The sequence below is a fragment of the Rhipicephalus microplus genome, chromosome X (genome assembly GCF_043290135.1).
Source record: "Rhipicephalus microplus isolate Deutch F79 chromosome X, USDA_Rmic, whole genome shotgun sequence".
NCBI classification, from domain to species: Eukaryota; Metazoa; Arthropoda; class Arachnida; order Ixodida; family Ixodidae; genus Rhipicephalus; species Rhipicephalus microplus.
Window position 1 is genome coordinate 250057194 of NC_134710.1, and position 19340 is coordinate 250076533.

At 45.1% G+C, this 19340-nt stretch overlaps 1 protein-coding gene across 3 annotated transcripts in view; it reads right to left on the reverse strand.

Moving 5' to 3' along the window:
* The window catches only part of LOC119161600 (uncharacterized), a 197565-nt gene that overhangs the window by 31520 nt on the left and 146705 nt on the right, over positions 1–19340 (reverse strand). For all 3 annotated transcript variants that reach the window (XM_075878922.1, XM_075878920.1, XM_075878921.1), the window contains 3 exons: positions 18047–18137; positions 6434–6525; positions 1362–1430 (listed from right to left, as the gene is read on the reverse strand). In XM_075878922.1, the coding sequence (XP_075735037.1) occupies positions 1362–1430; positions 6434–6525; positions 18047–18137 (252 nt within the window). The remainder of the gene's footprint in view (positions 1–1361; positions 1431–6433; positions 6526–18046; positions 18138–19340) is intronic.

Genomic DNA, 19340 nt, shown 5'->3' on the forward strand with positions numbered 1-19340 from the left:
GGGCATATGCGAAAAGTTCTGCGGAAGAGTACGATAAAAAGCTTCACAGTTTTCACAGGTTCGTCCTAAACTTGCGGCACAACAACGGCTACCTGCTTGGGCAAATCGGGAATGCCGGTCAGGCGCCTCTTTACTTCGATATGCCTGGCACCGCAACCGTCGAGAAGAAGGGGGCAAAGCAAGTTCGCGTGCTGACGTCGGTCCACGGTAAAACTACAGTGACGGCAACGCTCTGTTACACGTCAGATGAGCACAAGCTTCCCCCCGTACCTCATATTTAAATGGAAGAGCTCCCGAAAGGAGTCGTTTTTTCTAGTGATGTGATCAAGCTGACCGGCGAGAAAAACGGATGCGCGTTGCTATCGATGTCATAATTTTTTTTTTTTTTTTGTCGTGGAAATCGGGTGCGCGTTACAATCGAAGGCGCGGTAGAATCGAGTAAATACGGTAGCTATTGGTGTTTCAGGAGCAGATCATACATTAATTGGAGCTCAGAGCACTGTCGAAACATCACAGAATTTTGTTATTTATTGTGAAATATATTTACCAGACAACAATCAGTGTAAATTTCATGAAGCAAACAATGGCAGGTTGTCAAAAATGTGCTGTGAATGAGCTACACTTTAAAGTAATAGTATTTGTGGCAGAATTCAAATCAAACCAGAAAGTCTGAGTGCCACGTTTTAGAAGTAACCACAATTCCATATAACTGTTGCTAAATAAGCAGTAGATAATTGGTATGAAAAAAAAAAAAAAGGAATCCTGTTCATTTTCACATTCCACCACACAAGCCTACATGAATAAAAAAAAAACAAGCTGGCAAATGAGATATGCTTAATATGCTGGTTCTTGTTGCACAAATGAGATCAAAGCCAATAATGCTGCACATTAGTAGCACACTGGCACGATGGCACACAGATTATTCTCAGTTAGTTTAGGACTTATGAGTCGGTCAAAAAGTAAAAGTTCATCATTCTCATTCTCTCAGTGTCATTTTAGAGCAGATTTGGAACAATTACAAAAAAAAATTACTGCTTCGAGCAGCACTTTCATCACTGCAGTCAATACACCCTCCAAGAAATTTCGATATGGTTTCTGCCCCTTGTAGGAGTAACAGAGACAATGTTGCTAATGATAGAATTTATCACTTTCTCTTGTTCCCACGGTAGGTTTCTTGTATTTGTCAACATTTTGACAATACATGTACAATTTATTGTAAATAATGCATTTTACCGTGTTCAGTTTTTACTCAAGCCAACACACACAATTTCGTTCGAATAGACCTGCAACAGGAGTGTGACACTAGCAGTCTAATCTCTTACTTTTTGAACAAGCCCCGAAAATAATGAAAAAAAAAATACCTTGAGCTTAGCTTCGTGTAGTCCATAAGCTTTTTCAGTTGAGAACTTTCCACATCCCAAATCAAACTCCTAAAAAGAATCCATAAGGAAGAGTAAGTCTGTTTGGCATTTCATGACAAAGCAGCTGCACGTACTGTGGTCTAATTCAGTTGTGCGCATGACGAAAGTTGTGTCAGTATGTTATGCTCAAAAGCTAGTTGATTTGCATCAGTTGATGGTGATCCATGATTGCTCTTTGCAGAAAACATTGGAGAAACAACACAAGCATGCAAGTGCTAACTGTCGAATGAAGTTTTAAGCTCATACTTATACAATTTCAAAATATCCCACTGATATTTCATTAAAGATCTTGTACTTGTGTTGTGCAGCATTTTTTTCTTGAAGCAATCATGTCACGCTCATGAATGCAATTTTTTTATCAGAACAATATGGGGCAGGTCGAATTTTGTAATAAGAGCTGGGCTATGACAAATAATAAGTTGAGAACACAGGATTTCTTTAGGCTTTCATCACAGCTTCTTTTTTTTTTATGCAACCAAAAGTTTAAGACAGAAAAATTTTCTTTGTTAGACTTTAAATTATGCTCGTGCAGCCAAGAACTATGCATATTTCAATACATGAACACTGCAACACAAAGATCATGCAGCACGAGCTTTCAGAGTGTCAGGTTTGTGATGATTTGAATCTTTCTTGCTACAGATGCACCTGAACTTAAAGGTGTGGCATATAGTGTACAAGGTGATAGGAAGGTCCTTTTGCACTTAAGAATTACAGGCTCAAGGCAGATCTATGAGAAAGGTTGTAATGTTACTTCTATGCCGAAAAACTGAAGCCATCAGGCATAGATAAGTGAGATTCTAAATCATTTAGACTTTTCACTATTAAAGGCTCATTATTTTAAAAGAAAACAAATTTCTAATTTTTGTGTTTGAATTTCACACCATAATGTCAGGAGGACCTTCATAAATTTTAGTCCTTTACTTTTGCATTTTTGCCACACTGGCACAACAAATTTCACAGAAACTGGGTATTTTAGGTCTCTGGATAATTTAAAACGCAATGTAATGACTTATGAAGTCCCTAGCAAACACTGTCAAAATCTATTACATCACAGCAAGTTTCTCTCAGAATGTCAAGGTCCTGTCACCACATGTACTATTTTTACACATTTTTTGACTCATCAAAGTGTCTTCTTGTTGAAAGAGTAATGTTGTTATTGTGAAAGAGAAATTTACTACAGTCGAGCTCACATATAACGGCCCCACTTAAAACGAATGTTCGCTTAAAACGAACAATATCCGCGTGACCGTGAAAATATACATTGGTTCAATGGCACAAAATCGCACTTACAACAAACGTCTCTGAGCGCCGCTGATCGGCTACAGCGAACGAAGTCAGCGGTCTGCCGACTTCCCGGGAAACCAATTTCGACCACCGATCAGGCATCGGCGAGGTGCCCATACATTCTTATTGTTAAACGCCGATTCTGCCTCAACGCCTCTCTAGTTGCTGCTCTCCCAGACCGCTTTTTATTACGCACCCCTCCGTCCTTTGTCCCCCCCCCGCTACTCTGAGTACTCCGCATCGCCAGACGAGGCCCGTGTTTTCACACTGCCACCGATATTTCGAAGACCGGTCAGCCACGTACCCTGTTTTGGATCGCTGGTGCTGTCGTTGGCGTCACCGGCCTGGAGTGACCAGACCATTTGCCAACATCGTCGGCCACCGACTGTATCCGATAGTCTGTGTCTAGTGCACGCCCGTACGCTACCCCACCGACTTTGATAATTTGCGATTCGTTTCGTGTTTAGGACTTGTTCTCGCTCACTTCGCACTCAACTCAGCATGCTTTCCGCGCGCGTGCGGAAGCGCAAAAATGGTTGCTAATTTACGCGGAACGAATCGTGAAATATCGAAGTTCGTGAAGCCATGCAAACCTGCCGGTGCAACGAAACAATTTTTTGACCACGGCCGCCAATTCTTCGAACACCGCCGCGCGCACCGATTCAGGCGACCATGCACTTTTTTCAAGTTTTTCTACGTGCGAGTTTCGCGGACCTTGCAAGCAAGCTACCCAACCTGCCTCCTTCCCGAGTGTTTTGGTTTTCAAGGTCGCCCTCCCACCGCATCCTCCCCTCCCATTATCGCAACTCCTTGCCTTTCTCTCGCAAGTCTGCTCACCTCTCTTGATCACAACTAGAGTTACTGTATATGCTACCTTTAGGTAGCAGAATTGCGCCAAGGTACGCCATCTTGGGTTCAAAAGTCTTGCGGGAAAGCCACTAGCACCCACGTAGGAGCAACGCTCGCGCTTCAGAGTGCGACATTGTCCCTCAATATTGAGGGACTATAGTATTACCGTGGATTTGTTTATTTTTTCACTTTCTTTCTATTTTTTTAATGTTATGAGTATACTCGGTTGCTCTGGTCACTCCTAGAAGCTTTGATTTGATGCTTACGTTCTTGGTATGTAATAATAAAACAAAGTGCTTCGGCTCGTTGAACCATTAAGATGGTTGGTTTATACTAGCTTTTTATTTATGACAGGTTACACTAGCTTCGTCTTTTTTTCCGCTGTTTTTTTTTCATTTACAAATATAAAATTATTTTTGCACTTTAATCGCGATCGAGCCAGTTAGGGATAAAAATTTTTCATCGTGCTGGACTCATTCGTTAACTGTGTGAGGGAGCCAGGTGTAGTTTTATCATCTTCAACTGAATCGAGCTAGATAGCGATCGATAGTACTCGTGCGACGCCTATGTTACACGCGGCTCTTTATTACGCTCGTATGACAATTGCGGCTCATGACAGTTAATTGATCTGAATCGTTGTTAAACAGCCCTGTCGCTCCTAACATTCCTTCCGCGTAAGGTTTGAAAGTGGCATTAAATTCAGGTAATTCACACGCTAGCTGCAACACCTTGCCAATTTGAATAAGTCTAGTTTAACTTATTCTCCCTTTATTTTTAGTGTTATACCAGTCAGACCAATTGGGACGTATGCAGCCAACACACGCTGACCAACTCTGCATGTATAACATAATCACTCCATCAGTGGGCAATACAAATTTAGCAAGTTTGCAGTGCCATCGATAGATAAAAAGAAATCAAACATTTATTCCTTCCTCACTGCACATTAATTTTTTTCTAGCAACACCTGCTGCACACGCATCAAATCACATGGTCTGTAAGTAGTACAATTTACCACAGAATGCACTTGATACCACATTTCTCCCGACCAACATGACTACAGTACCGAATAAGTGCGGTGAAAATAACAACAGACGATGTCAACAAAGTTTGATCTGCCCGGAATCATCATAGCGTTGGCTTCTCTGCAGTGCAGTTAAACCACTTATGACCACGTGATGGCACTCGGCGAATAGGGGCACGAAACTCCTGTAGGCGGAGTGAGCGGCGCTTGGAAAACAGAGGCGCAACTCTGCTACCTAAAGGTACCATATACAGTAATTCTAATCACAACCCCTTCGCCCGTCTCCACCGCTCCGCGATGCCCTCCACGCTGGCTCGAATTAGTTTCGTTTTCTGACTGTAAACGGGCCCGGAGCTGTTCCACGCTCCCTGGCATGTGTGCCCCGTGTGCGCGTCTTGCTCGCTCTTGGTGTGTGGTCATGATGGCCGACGGGAGGACTAGCACGCTTTTTCGTGCCGCTCAACAAACTGTCGAAAGACCGCATGGCTTGAGCGTAATCAGCGTGTTAGGTGCCGCGTTGTGGAGCGCTTGCTCATAGCTGTTGACCACCTGGCAGCCAACTTGCCACTTCGGGAATCCCTGTATTTAGCTGTGGAGATGACGCATATTTCGTGGGCAGCAGTGACGACTACATGCGCGCGAAACTGTTCTCGCGAGGCCGACTTTGTCGACGTCGGGCCAGATGCCGAGCCTGAAGCTTCTGAACTGCGGCGGCGAATTTTGGCCGCGCGTCGTCGACTCCGACCTGGGAGAGCGGGAGGGACATCTGTTGCGATGGTTTAATTACGGCCGATGATGACGCCGACACTGCGGAACCGTGCACAGATTGGGGCATTGTGAATGAAGTACGTGGCGACAGCGATTTGGAAGAATCGAATTGCGAGAACAACGAAACTTTGGAGCCAGTGCCTCATGCAGCATATGCCCCGGGCCTCGGCAAACGAGCACCCTGCCGTTTTAAATAAACTCGAGACCGCCCTTATCGCTTCTGTTCTTCGAAACACGAGCATCACAGACTTTTTGGGGCAAAAAAAAGTTTGTGTTTTCACTTGCAACTTCTTTTAAAAGCTGTGTTTCATTTACTACGAACTTCGGGATACAGAGAACGGATGCCGCGTCACGCTCAGGTTCGTTATAAGCGGGTTCGACTGTATTACATGAGAAATTGTTTTTCTATTCAGTGTCCTTAAAACTTAACAGAGTATCATGTCTCCCAACCAGTCATGGCTGTAGGAAAATGTTAGCTTTTAAAAAAAAAGAAGGGGGGGGGGGGGGGGGATGGCAAGGATGAAAAGCATGCTAACATATTGCCTCTTCCGAGAGCCAATAAGTGCAAATGTGCGAAGACTAACACAACAGTTCTGTAATATATATATATAAATATATATATAGCTTCAATGACATATCACTGCACAGACACAGCCGCAGAAGCCTTGGTTCGTTTTATTCCTTCAAAGTTTGCTAAGGAACCCTGAAATACTATATATATATCCAATTCCAATGCGCCCCCGATTTTAAACCTGCACTTGAATTACACGGCCCCCACCCCCCAAAAAACATACAGCTGTATGTGGCAGTTTAAACGTCTGTAACCAAACCGTCTGACTGGTTTGAATCGTCTGTACCCGTGCATGTGATTTTAAGGTCTATTTTTTTTTTCTTTCAATTTTCCCCCCAAAAAAGGTGCGTGTTCAAATTGGATAAATACGGTACTATTCAAGACATTCATCTACCCCAAATCCCCGTCACTGCAGCTGGGAATGAAACATGACTTTGAGCATAGCAGCAGAAATGAAATGGCTGCGGCACCGGCGGATGTGACTAATACAGCTAATATTAGTGAAAAATAATAACTTGCCGCAAAGGCTGCATCAATTCCAGCCTTCTTGAGCCGATCAAACTGCGCATCAGTTAAAAAACTTGTGAGAGTTACCTTAGATGATATCACATCTGAAAAAGGAGAAGGAATGCACAGAACTGAATATATTAAACCAGTTTTTATAGGTTCATAAAGAAAAGCATGGCAGCGTTATATGATGCTTCAGTCTCAGTGCACCATGCATGCAAAGTGAGTGGAACATGGTCATTTAGTATACCATGGAATTGCAAGCTGGGTGAGTTGGATAAATCTGGCGATGCAAAACGTATTTTTTTTATGCATGCAAATTTTTGTTAAGAGTGCACTTCTTATAAAAAGCAATAGCTCCGCTAAAACAAATGCTTTTAAAGGCGTCCTGCATCCCTTTTCTAAGAGATCATTAAATGACATCACTATCGGCGTTTATTGCCTCAGTATTGCCTCATGAATCTATTGCCACGGAATTCGTCAAGAATGAGCAAAGCTACACTGGTTTGTCAGGTGCGTTGAGCCTTTTCTCTCTCTTCTTGTTCCAACAAACACATTAAAAGCACAGGGAAAGAAGCTATGTCAGCATGCGCATAACCTTGTGCACGCATGTAAAATGTTATAAATCTCTCTAAATATTTTTGTGTGCGGTGTTCTCACTGCGTGATGTTAGCAGACTATGAGTGCTGCGCCAGGATGTTGTGGCACCCTGTGGCAAGTGCATCTGATACAAATGTCACTCTTGGTTTATTAACGAGAGTTCCAACAAAGAAAAATGAGTGCTTAAACTTCCACTTCTTTCCTTCACTCTTGCTTTATATAAGCTATCGGCCAATAGCAGCAATACTATATGACCCCATACAGCAGCAGCCGGCAGCTCCGAAGAGAGTGAGAATGCGCCTTTCTATGAACAGAGGATGCTTGAGAAAGTGGCAACTTCGTGCAACACTTGTAAACTCTCCTTGTCGTGCACCACTGCAAGATGTGGCTATGGTGTTCACAGCAACATATGCTTTCTGCTGTATGTGTTTTTTTACTAAGTATGACTGGTGCTTCCACACTCCTTGAGAGACAGAGAAAGATAATTTATTGTAAGGCAGAGAGATTGGCCTCAGCTAGTCCGCCCTAGCCTGCTACTCTGTACAGCGGGTAAGGAAAGAGGAAAAAAGTCCCAGCATTGTCGCAAAGGCAAAGCAATGAACGTGATATTAACAAATTGGAAGGTAACGCGCAGAATGGCAAGCAGATCGAAACGCGCCCCGCGTTTTTCATGCACAAATGACTCACGAAACGTACTCACAGATACAGATGAATGCGAATAAGCGTCTCAGTTGTTACTTCGCTGTGTCTGAGCAGCGCGCCCTTTTCACAAACAAAAACTGTGCAACGATTGCAGTGACCTTTGTGCGCCCAGTAACTAAAACAGAATCGTTCTGGTGAAGGCGTAAGGCCAGCCAAGGCTTATAATTGTCCCCACCGCGAGATAAGCAATCACATGCGTGAGCGTCCACGCTGCACCCTCTCCGCAGGGCAAAGTACGCGTGGGAGGAAAGAGCGCGCGCCGCCATGTTGTGACGATGTGGCAACGCGCCATCTTGCTGGTAATGCTGAAAACACGACAGTTTCCCTCGAGACGTGCGAATGCTACGAGTGCACGAAAAGAGCGAACGCGCGTCACATCGGCTCCTGCTCTTTTCGTGAGGACTGATGCAACCCTGCTTTACACTTCATCAAGATAGAGCCTATCATCTTCCTACCATCGCTCTGTACCAAAAGACACCTCCCTTACAGGTGGGCCGATTTTCGGGCATTTTACGCCCACTTTTTGACCTCACCTCATGGGAGCTATGCACGCCCGACCGAGTGTTTAATGGAACGCTGACTGAGTCGTGACTTCTCCATGGTCGCAGCCACACATGGCGGCCACCGCTCTTCGTGGATATGATCTCATAGCGTTGGTGTGGAAAGAAGCACTTACTTCAATGCCCAAAAAATCTGTTCCGCCAACAAATATTGTGAATGAGGGATCGTTCACTGTGGTGGCCTTCGGCAAGGGTAGCCAGCAATCTAAAGCTACCAAGGACTCTGCTACCAATAAGGCCACGTCCGCGAACATTCCGCTCGAAAGGAAGACATCCCGTGTACCGTGGCAGCCTACCGCTATGCCCCACATTGCTGCAGAAGACTTCCTCATCGTGCTGAAGCCTCTGGTCACGATGAATCTCAAAGATACTTTTAATCTAGGTGAACTAGGCGCCCAGCTCACTTCATATGTGATCGCAACCACGAATGAATGTATCAGTGTGTGGCCCATGTGTGAGCAAAATATCGTTGTCTCAATCAAAGACATCAACTCTGCGAACCTTCTCTCACGAGAATTCTCGCTCAAAACATCACAGGGTCCCCTATCGATGATGGACCACGTCAAGATCAGCAGAGAAGTGTGCCATGGCGTCATTACGGCACTAGAGCAGGAGACCTCCAAGTCATTTAAAGCAAAGATCCACTGGCGTGGTGGAAGCATTGCTTTCATCAGAAAGCTTGGCAAGACTTCAATGGCCCTTATAACTTTTGAGGGCCGTCGCGTGCCACGTTTCGTGTACTACAACAATGTCGTGACGCCAGTATGCGAATACAGCAGCACCATTCCAGCCTGCTACCACCAATGTCGTGACGCCAGTATGCGAATACAACAGCACCATTCCAGCCTGCTACCACTGCGGGACAGTGGGGCACCAGGTGGAGCTGCGTCCCTACCCGAATGATCAATGCTGCGGCCATTGTGGTTAAGTTGTCAGTGCCTCTGAGGAGCAGATGGCACCGCACGAATGCAAGCCATCGTGCCTGGAGTGCGGTGAGAGACACCTCACCAGATTCCCGGCCTGCAAGGCAAGGTTTCGTTGCCTGCACCAGTCGGGTCGGCATCATGGCAGCCGCGGCTCGTCGAAGCAGCGGTCAACGCCCAAGACATCTGACGTCATGCAAGAAGGACGTCGACCCAGAACTACCGACCAAGCTACCAAGAACCCTGCTACCAGAGGGACCAGTCAGCAAGCACCACCTCGACCTAAGACATGAACGTCACAGCAGACATTATCCAAGACACCTGACCAGGGTGCCCCGTGCTCCAAGCTGGGGGCTTTCCACCTCTGACTGACGCTGGCGCAACGGCCCCCTCCTCCTCCTCTTGCTCTTTCTTCCTCGCTTCCTCCCCCGAATTCCTCGAGCTCAAACAAGCGCTTGCTGCACTGCGGGCACAGAACGCGCAGCATCAAGCAAAATTGCCGCTTTGGAGACAGGTAGTGCACCAGACACCCAAGCGTCACCCCTCACCAACATTACCGTTGCCGCTTCAGAACCGACGCCCATGTGCATCATTCCGTTCGTCTCGGAGCCCTCTAACACTGAAGAGCGATTTCACGCTATTGAAAGTACTATGAATGCTTTAATGACAGAACTCACCACCATAACCAAAAGCACTGAAACTCTTTCCGACACTGTCACCCAACAGGTGACGAGTAACATTAAAACTTGGCTCCACGGCGTAAACCCTCGAAGCCAAAGGACTAGTTCTCTGAAGGACGTTAATCGTCCCTTTAAGCTTTCAGATGCCATCAACCTCGCTAAAACCTCCACCGAAGATTCCGAGCTTCTAACTTGCACAGGGCGCCGATCTAGGGGTAGAGTCCCGCCCAGCTACCCCAAATTCTCAATATGACGACACTTCTTAATCGCTGCTCCCCATCGCCACCCTGAAAACTTCAGCTACTCTCTTTAATTCAGTGGAACTGTAGAGGCACTAGGATAGGGCCAAACGGGCCTATTTTCGCCTCTATCTTGAAACCTTTGAACACCTATGTGCTGTCGTTGCCCTTCAGGAGCCCGGCAACACCGTGCACCTCTCAGGTTACAACACTTTTCAACGGGGCCCATTCACTTGCCTTCTTGTACATAAAACCTTCACTATGCAAGAGGTCGACCTTGAAATTTCAATACCGTACTCGTACACTATGGTCACAGTCTTTCCTCTGCGCAGAACCGTCCCCCTGGTGCACATCCTCAATGTTTATTGTGAACCTAAACTAAATATATCACATTCGCTGACATCTCCAGCAGGGCACTGAAGCTTGCAGGGCAGGACCCCTTTTAGTAGCGGGTGACTTACACGCCCCTGGCAGGCTTTGGGGCTATTGCAAGGAAAGGATGCGTGGACGGAAACTTGCAGAACTAACTTCCACACTGGGCATGACTCTTCACACAGACCTTGCGCAACCATCCCGTGTAGGTAAATCTGTCAGCCAGGACACCTGCCCCGACCGAACATTCACGAAAAACATCAGACATGCAGACTGGTTCAATACCGAGGAAACCCTCGGTAGTGATCACTGCATTCCCAACACTACAATTTCGAGACGACCCCTACAACGCGATAAGACAGATGCTTGGGCTAGTTGGTGATTGGGAACCAAGATTTTTGCACAGCGCAAGACCACGAGTAGTTACGCCATAACTACAGAAGAAGAGACAAGGACAGAAAAAGTGCTGACTTCAACTGAAATTTTATTAACGAAAAGGCTGGAAATATATACTCGTGACCGAACATCACTGCACAACCTATTGCATCACAGCAAGACAATCATAATCTCATTATATGGTTACAACACCACACCTCAGCGCAAATTCACAATCTATTGTGTCAAAGCCACAAACTCAATTTTTTTTTAAATCAGAGCAAGCGAAGGCATGCTGATGCATCGATCACCCAGCATTTGCATTTGATTGGCCTCTATAATCTCTCGAGTTAGCTGCTGACGGTGTTTGTTTACAACAGTGCACTTTTCAAATTCCAGTCTGAAACTACAATCTCTACAATGGATACCCAAATAGATACCCAAACTACAATTAAACAGGGACGAGAAGCACCAGTGAACTGCGTGGCTAGTAGCTCAAAGTGTGTGGCTGTGATTCCCTATCTACATAGGATTTCCGACAATTTGAAAAGGATAGGTGATAAGGTAGATGTGAAGGTCGTTTTTTCTGCCAGAGAAAAGCTTTCAGCGCTCTGCAAACGAGTGAATGCGCAGTCTGCACGAAGGAGCTGCTTCACAATCAAACATAGAAAGCTATTCGTAGCACGTGTGATAGCAGTCGTTTATTTGCTCCCATTGTCATGCGGCAAGATATATGTTGAGCAATCGAGCCGGTGCCTGAATGAGCATTTAAAAAAAGCATCATTACAATGTATACTCAGCTGTGCAAGGTCATTTGGGTATACATTGTAGAGATTGTGGTTGCAGACCGCAATTCGAAAAGTGCACTGTTGTAGCCAAACACAGTCAGCAGCTAACTCGAGAGATTATTGAGGCCAATCGAATGCAAATGCTGGGTGATCGTTGTATCAGCATGCCTTCGCTTGCTCTGACTAAAAAAGAAATCGAGTTTCTGAATTTGACAAAATAGATTGTGAATTTGTGCTGAGGTGTGATGTTGAAACCATATAATGAGATGATGATTGTCTTGCTGTGATACAATAGGTTGCGTGATTGCGTTGTGACGTTCTGTCACGAATATATATTTCCAGCGTTTTCGCTAATAAAATTTCAGTTGAAGTCAGAGCTCTTTCTATCCTTGTCTCTTCTGTAGTTACGGCGTAACTACTCATAGTCTTGCGCTGTGTAAATATGTTGATTCCCTACAACGCCCCATTGCACAGTCTCACGCACCCAACTGGGAAGCCTTCCGGCAGTCTTTCCCTGCCTCTTCCATCCTAGAAAACGGTAATTCCCGTGCTCACCCAGTGCTCACTCTGTGCTCCAAACACTAAGAAAGCACGAGATCAAAAGACAACTCACGGATAGCCATCCGGATGTAGATGACCGTCTCCTCCATCTTTTGGAGGCCCGTCGCAGCCTCACAAAGAGATCGTGCTGACAAAAACACACCCGCAAACTCCGCATGCGGATCTTACCCAGAAGGCTGCCGAGTATGCTGCCCAGCTTGCCGCCTCAAATTGGGTAGAGTGCTGCAACACTGCCAGCAGGTAAATGTCTAGCTGCAATACATAGAAACTCTTCCGCAGTCTGATTGATCCCACTCAAACATGAGGTGGAACCCAAAAACAACTGCACCGAGCTTTTCACTATTTCCCCGGCTCCACAACACAACTAGCTCTTTCACTACGGGGCCGATATCTTTGCACTTAGCTGGCCACGCGAGGCTCCGCGTATCACTATGCAGGCAGAAAGAACTCGGCACTAGATGCTCCTTTCTAGTTGCATGACCTTCCCGCCGCTCTAACCAAAATGAGGCGAGGCACGGCTCCCTGGCGAGACAAAATCCCCATCAAAATCCTAGCAAATCGACCCGATGCAATGCACCAGTCACTTGTCGATTATAGTAATGAGATCTGATTCGGAAAAACACCCATCCCGCTGGAAAATGTCTCTAGTAACCTTTATTCCAAAGCCAGGAAAATCGAACAGTGAGGATTTGAGACCCATTTCTCCTACTTCTTGTGCAGGGAAGCTAACGGAAACTGTGGTCAGGGATTGTCTCTCTTCCTTCTAGGAAGAGTGCCACATTTTTGCTGATTCTATGTATGACTTCAGGCCCAAGAAATCTTTGCAGGACGTACTCCTACAACTACACCACGAAGTTCTTCATCCCATAGAACACCCCCCCAAAGACAAGATCGTTCTAGCACTTGACCTTATGGGAGCCTTCGATAATGTCAAGCACGAAGTCATCCTAGCTCACCTAAGTGCCAAACTGTAGCGAGCGCACCTTCAACTACATCCGGAACTTTCTTACTGACCGAGCTTCGTATATTCACATCCAAGATCAGGAATATGCCCCTATTCGCTGGGCACGCGAGGCACACCACAGGGCGCTGTGTTGTCGCCTCTGCTTTTCAACTAAGCTATGGCGAAGCTCCCGGCCTGCTTGGCTGGTGTCGACGAGGTAATGCATGAGCTTTATGCAGACGACATCACTCTGTGGGGCACAGAGGGATTACTCGGCAGCATGGAGGACAGCCTGCAAACCACAGCCCATATAGTGGATGATTATGCGGCATACTGCAGCCTCCAGTGTTCCCCGCAGAAGTCTGAATTTGTGCACCTTCGGCCGTCGCCGAAGTGCACTTCGTCCATTAACCTTTCCCTGCACAGTGGACCTACTAATGAGACCCAGGAGATCGGTGTCCTTGGACTCCCCATTCACAAATAATGTAGGGTCGGAACAACACTTCACAAGCTGCATAAGGTTGAAGAACAGGTGGGCTGCATGGTTCGCCGAGCCTCGAACAAGCGGGGAGGTCTCAAAAGCAAGGATGCACTTCGTCTTGCACATGCTTTTGTCACTAGTCGCATCCTGTATGCGATTCCGTACCTGCACTTACGGAAGCATGATGAAGATTCTTTGGAGGTCACCCTTCGCAAAATTGTCAAGAGAGCCCTAGATTTCCCTGATCACTACTTCCAAAGCAAAACTTCTTGCCTTGGGAGTGGTAAACACCTACCAGGAGCTCCATGAGGCTCGCCTAACAAATCAATACACGCGCCTGACGCAGACCCCATCAGGCAGACGACTCCTAGATCGCCTACACATTGGGAATTAATTCCACACAGAGGAGCGAATACGAGTGCCCGAACATTGTAAATACGCAATCCATGTTCGACACCTCCCCACCAATATGTCCCGTGAGTCGCACACTGACCGTCGAGAGGCATGGGCTCTTGCTCTCCGGCGCAGATTCGGCTCTAAACAAAACGTCGTATTTTACACGGACATTGCCGGCCCTTACCGCGGCAATTGGTATACGGCCACCGTAGTCCACCAAGACAGGCAGGTGGATGGTCTGTCTTTCCGTGCACCCAATGTTACCCATACTGAAGAGGAGCTCATAGCTCTAGCTATATCACACGACAGTTCTGAAATTAAAATATCAAAAAACTCCAAAGGAGCTTGCCGAAATTTTCAACTGGGATGGATCTCACCCCTAGCTACCAAAATTCTTAAATATTGTCCGCGAGTAGGTTACCCCTCTCCCCGCTCCCTAATCTGGACTCCTTGCCATCAGGGCCTCGCAAGCAATGAGGCGGCGCATGCTGCTGCCCGTGGACTCATTCCCCGGGCTATTGCCTCGACCACCGATGACCCCTGTGATCCAGAAGATAATGTTACTTCCAGCTTATAGAGAGATAATTACCCATTACCGGGACTCCCAACTTCGCTTTTCGCCGCCCTGCAAAAGCCTCAGGAAGGCAGACGAGAGAATAACAATACGCTACTGTGACCAGCAGTGCTCAAACACTTTGACTCTTCCTTTTCCGGACTCTACCAGTACTGTGAGGAGGTGGCTGACACCAACCACATTGTAAGTGCATGCTAATGCTAGCTGAATTCTTCTTTACCCTAGAATCAAAATCCAACCATAAAGGACTGGGAGGCGGCCCTGCTTGGTTGCCAGGACCTTCCAGCCCAACAAGTCATGGTCCAGCGTGCCAGGACACAGGCCACAGCCAATGGGGTCTTTAACTAGGGACTCCACCAAGTAATGTAGGTAGGCTGACCCACTAGGGGCTGGTTTCCCTAACGTCTCTGTTTTTAATAAATGTTTACCACTACCACTACCACCACCACCACCCCCACCACCACCACCACCACCACCACCACCACCCGAGATGTCCATCACCAGCGCTAAGTTGTAAATATAAGTAGCTTACCGTTTGAACATTGAAAGAAGTGCTCCTTCATGGCTCAGGGGCTAACGCCTCGCACTCACAATTCAGACGTCCAACGTTCGATTCTGCACGCTGGAGTCTTTTTTTTTTTTTTAATTATTTTTCTTTCTTGCGTTTTTATATATATAGATACGTATACATATATGGTGAGTGACGACAACGCCAGTGGCAAAATCCAGCCGAGAGTGTCCATATATTTGCTATCGCAATAAAAAGAGCGATGAAGGACGATGATGGGGAGAAAGAAAATGAGTATATAGAAGAAACACATAACATAATGGTCTCTCTAAAGTATGCTATCCAGTCCTGTACTCTCAGAGAAATCTATCACAGCCCTGACAGCAGTTGTTGACTTCGTCTGGTAGCACATTGCTGACAAAAAAGTAGTCTCTGTCGCCTGTCAATAGTGAAGCAAGTGCATTTTGTGTAGACACGTACAGAGGGCAATAGCACTGTATATGTGTAAAAGTCTCATCCACATGGTAGCGCTCATAGTCCGGCCTGTCTGCGTGGCCGATAAGGTGCGCGTAGTGTCGAGTGAAGTCGATGCCCATACGAATCCTGTGCAGCAAACAAACTTGCGTGGCTTCGTTTTATTTTATCTGGGAGGCGAAAATTCATGCGAATGTCTGTTTGAGAATGTCATGCAAAGAATGTACGCTAGTACCAATGGTCTGGGCTAGACCAGTAAGTTGTTGTGCCTCCTCGCATAAGTGATCTCTAGTGCTCCTTGAAGTTGTAAACTGAGCTCCTGCAGTGAAATCACCCCTGGATAACTTTGTGTTTCATTTAAAAACCAAGACCCATGTCCTGTTGTCCTTGCTGTGGCATTTCACCCGTTTTTGCACCTTAGTGCCTAGGTGCCTGCCATTCAGCTTGTTGCCAGGTTCACATGTAAAAAATTGGAAGGCTGTATGCAAGCAAAAACATATCTCAGGTTAGTACTTTTGAAGTGTGTCTAATTGCTTATGTTAATCAACACTATTCAAATGAAAAAGATAATAATTAGTATTATTAAAAAGTTCTTAAGGTACATGCTTAACATCTTTAAGTCACAGGTGGCCTAACAGGCTCTTGTGACCATGATGTCTATCACCATGTGGCAATAAATAAGTGTGGTTTAAGGTTAACATATTAAAACCTACAAAGAAATTGTTTGAAGCAATCTAGAAAGAGAACTAGAATTAGAGCTCTTTATAACAAATTTTAACATCTACAGCGAACATAAGTGCTGTTGTATATCTTGTCTTTACTAGAGATATAGAAATATTAAAAGCATTTAAAAAATTAGTTGAAGGGGCCCTGCAACACTTTGTGAGCATGGTCAGAAAACGCTGCTGATCGGTAGTAGAGGCTTCCGACAACACGCGAACTAAATATTATAGCACAGCACGTGGCCTGGAATTTACAATAGATGACCAAAGTCAGCTGAAAATTGCTTTCTCTTCTCTCGACAAATTACGGAAAACACTCAAAAATCACTCGTATAAAGCCCATCTACCAGCCATTGGCTGATTTGAACATGGCGCGTTTGGCCGTTACAGAGATCGCCGTAGGAGGCCGCAACTTATCCACGTGTGCGCGCGCCAGGCGTGCTTGTGGCTTGAAACACGCTTCTGGTTCTATTTATTGCTCTATATTGGTTTTGTTTAGAATAAAAGAATGGATCGTTGTGAACCTCGTGACCTGATTTGAATTGGTGAGCCTAAAAGATTGAGGTGGTGAAGTCCAACTCTTGAACATTTGCAGACTGTCGTTTCGTGAAAAAGTGGCTCCAGGCCATGCGAAGCCAAACAAAGCCGAAATAACGAAGATTAGAAAAATTTGTGCACTACCCATCATTTCCATGATGGATGAAGCACCGTGAATTGCAGCTGCCATAGACACTAGCACCAGAATTCCCTCTAGTGTATTTATAGGAAACTCTATGGTCTAGTAGATAGACTTAGTACACAGCCAATGAGTCATTCCGATTGTTGTAAATTGTATGCTAGTTGCTTAGGCACACCACTGATGGTTAATATGACAGTCTGTATATTATTATTATGCATTTCTGCTTTTTATGCTTACTACAAAGTAAAATGAGTTGACATGAGAAGCAATAATGCCTTCATGGCAACTAGGGCAATCAGATTGAGCCGCAGAATGTGCCCACGGCTTGCACGCACACACAGCAAACTTCATTGTGCAAAAATGAACCACTATTGAGCTTACCTACGACTGTTTGCTGAATGTGTGATGTGTAAGACTTTGTAGGAGCTACAGGTCAAGAGATTGTGATAAAAGATGTCTCATGGTGTTTTTCGTATTCCTCCGCTATAATTAAACACTCTGATCGGTAAGCTTTCTGTTGCACTAAAAAAAAATAGGCGCCATAAAAAAAATTGGTCGTGAGTCCCTTGAAGCTAGTCCTTTTCAACCAAAAACTAATCAACATTCCCAAGCACATATTTGCATAGTATTAAAGAAGTGACAAGGGACTTGAACATAATGGAAGCAGTACTATCAACTTCTTTATCAAAATATTATCGCCATTTGCAAAGAGGCTTTTACTCAATGGCCCCAATAATCGTATATAAACACCTTGCTTTGAGTTGTATATGCTAGGTGATACACTTGGATTAGATTATTTAACAACCTGAGACCACACTATGACTATGAGAGCTCGTAGTGGAGGGCTCCCAAAATATCGACCACCTGAGGCTTTTTTAACGAGCACCTAAATCTGAACACGAGGGACTTGAGCATTTTCTATGCATCAAAATGTGGCTGCTGTAGCTGGGATTCATTCCCATGACATGTGAGTCAGCTGTTAAGCATTGTAGCAACTAGACACCACGACGAGTGAGACTAGGTAAATTAAAAAGCACAGAAGCATTACCTTTGGCTTTGGCGATGCAGTTTTCAAAAAGATTATCCATAGCCTTTTCATTCTTCAGCTGTACTGAGTCTACCAAAAACTTCAGGGATCGCTATATATGAGAGAAAAAGTATGCACATTAATGTAGTAAAGTAGCAACTATGGGCAGCTTTTAGTAAAAATAAGCAGCATTATTAGCCCACACAACCACCCGAAATTGTTCAACAAGATCTTGCATTGTGCTCACCATGAGGTGCCCAGAAGTAACCCAAGCTTCATGTCAATAAGCAGTAAAGTAAACTGTCTGAAATTTCCTGCACTATTTTTTCCTTATGACATGCATAGTACACAGATGTTCCCAGTGTGTAAATGCAGCAAATCGCTTACACACTGGGTAGTTCTGGTTCATACCTTGCCACTTGCCCCTTGCAACAGATCTACGCACGCTCTTAGATACGTATGACAAGCCATTCTCAATTCATTGGGCTGTGTATTACTATAGCAACAAATTCCACTTTTAGCTGACCTGGCTTTAGTGAACTATCAGATGGAAGGGGCAAAATTGTCAGCAAATGTTGTCTAGATGATGCACATGCAAGATACTTTGGAGTGGCAATGCACACATGTTTTTGTCTCCCTATAAGAGAAAATTACTATTGATGCATTTTTTCACATTTTGCAAAGGTCTTTAATACAGTCTCGCAGATCTTCATCATTTAAAAATGACTAAACTAGATGCAGATCCAATGGTTCTGTCTATTCTGAATGGAATGCTTCTTGTAGAATCGTTCACAATGGCTGCACGCTAATAGATTTGATTTTTGGTCTATGTCAATTACCTCGGGACTGCTGCAGCACACTTTTCATGTCTCTAAACTGAAGCATACTTTATTGCCTTGATGCTACCAAGAATATTTGATAGCCCAGCAGTGTAACATTTAAAAAAAACATTAAAATGTGTTCTGTTCCCGACAGACATGCTGAATTCAGCGCATTGACTCAAAAGGGTACTAGAGTCCTTTGATGGCAATGAACCCGAGCAGTTATAAACAGAATCAGTTTAATAAAACAAAGTTAGCTAACTTCCGGGACAGATGCTGTACAGTCTTGTAATTTGCAGATTGTAATTTTTAAAACATTATTAGCAATAGTCATAAACTGCTCTAATTATAAAAAAAAAGTTTTTGCAGCCCCAAAGATGATGTGCAGGAATTCTAAAAACATGTGCATAGTTCGTGTTCCCATGATGCTAATTCAAGGACTTGAAAACGTGGTGCAAGCTGCGCTGCCACAATGTGGAAGAATCGTCACTGAC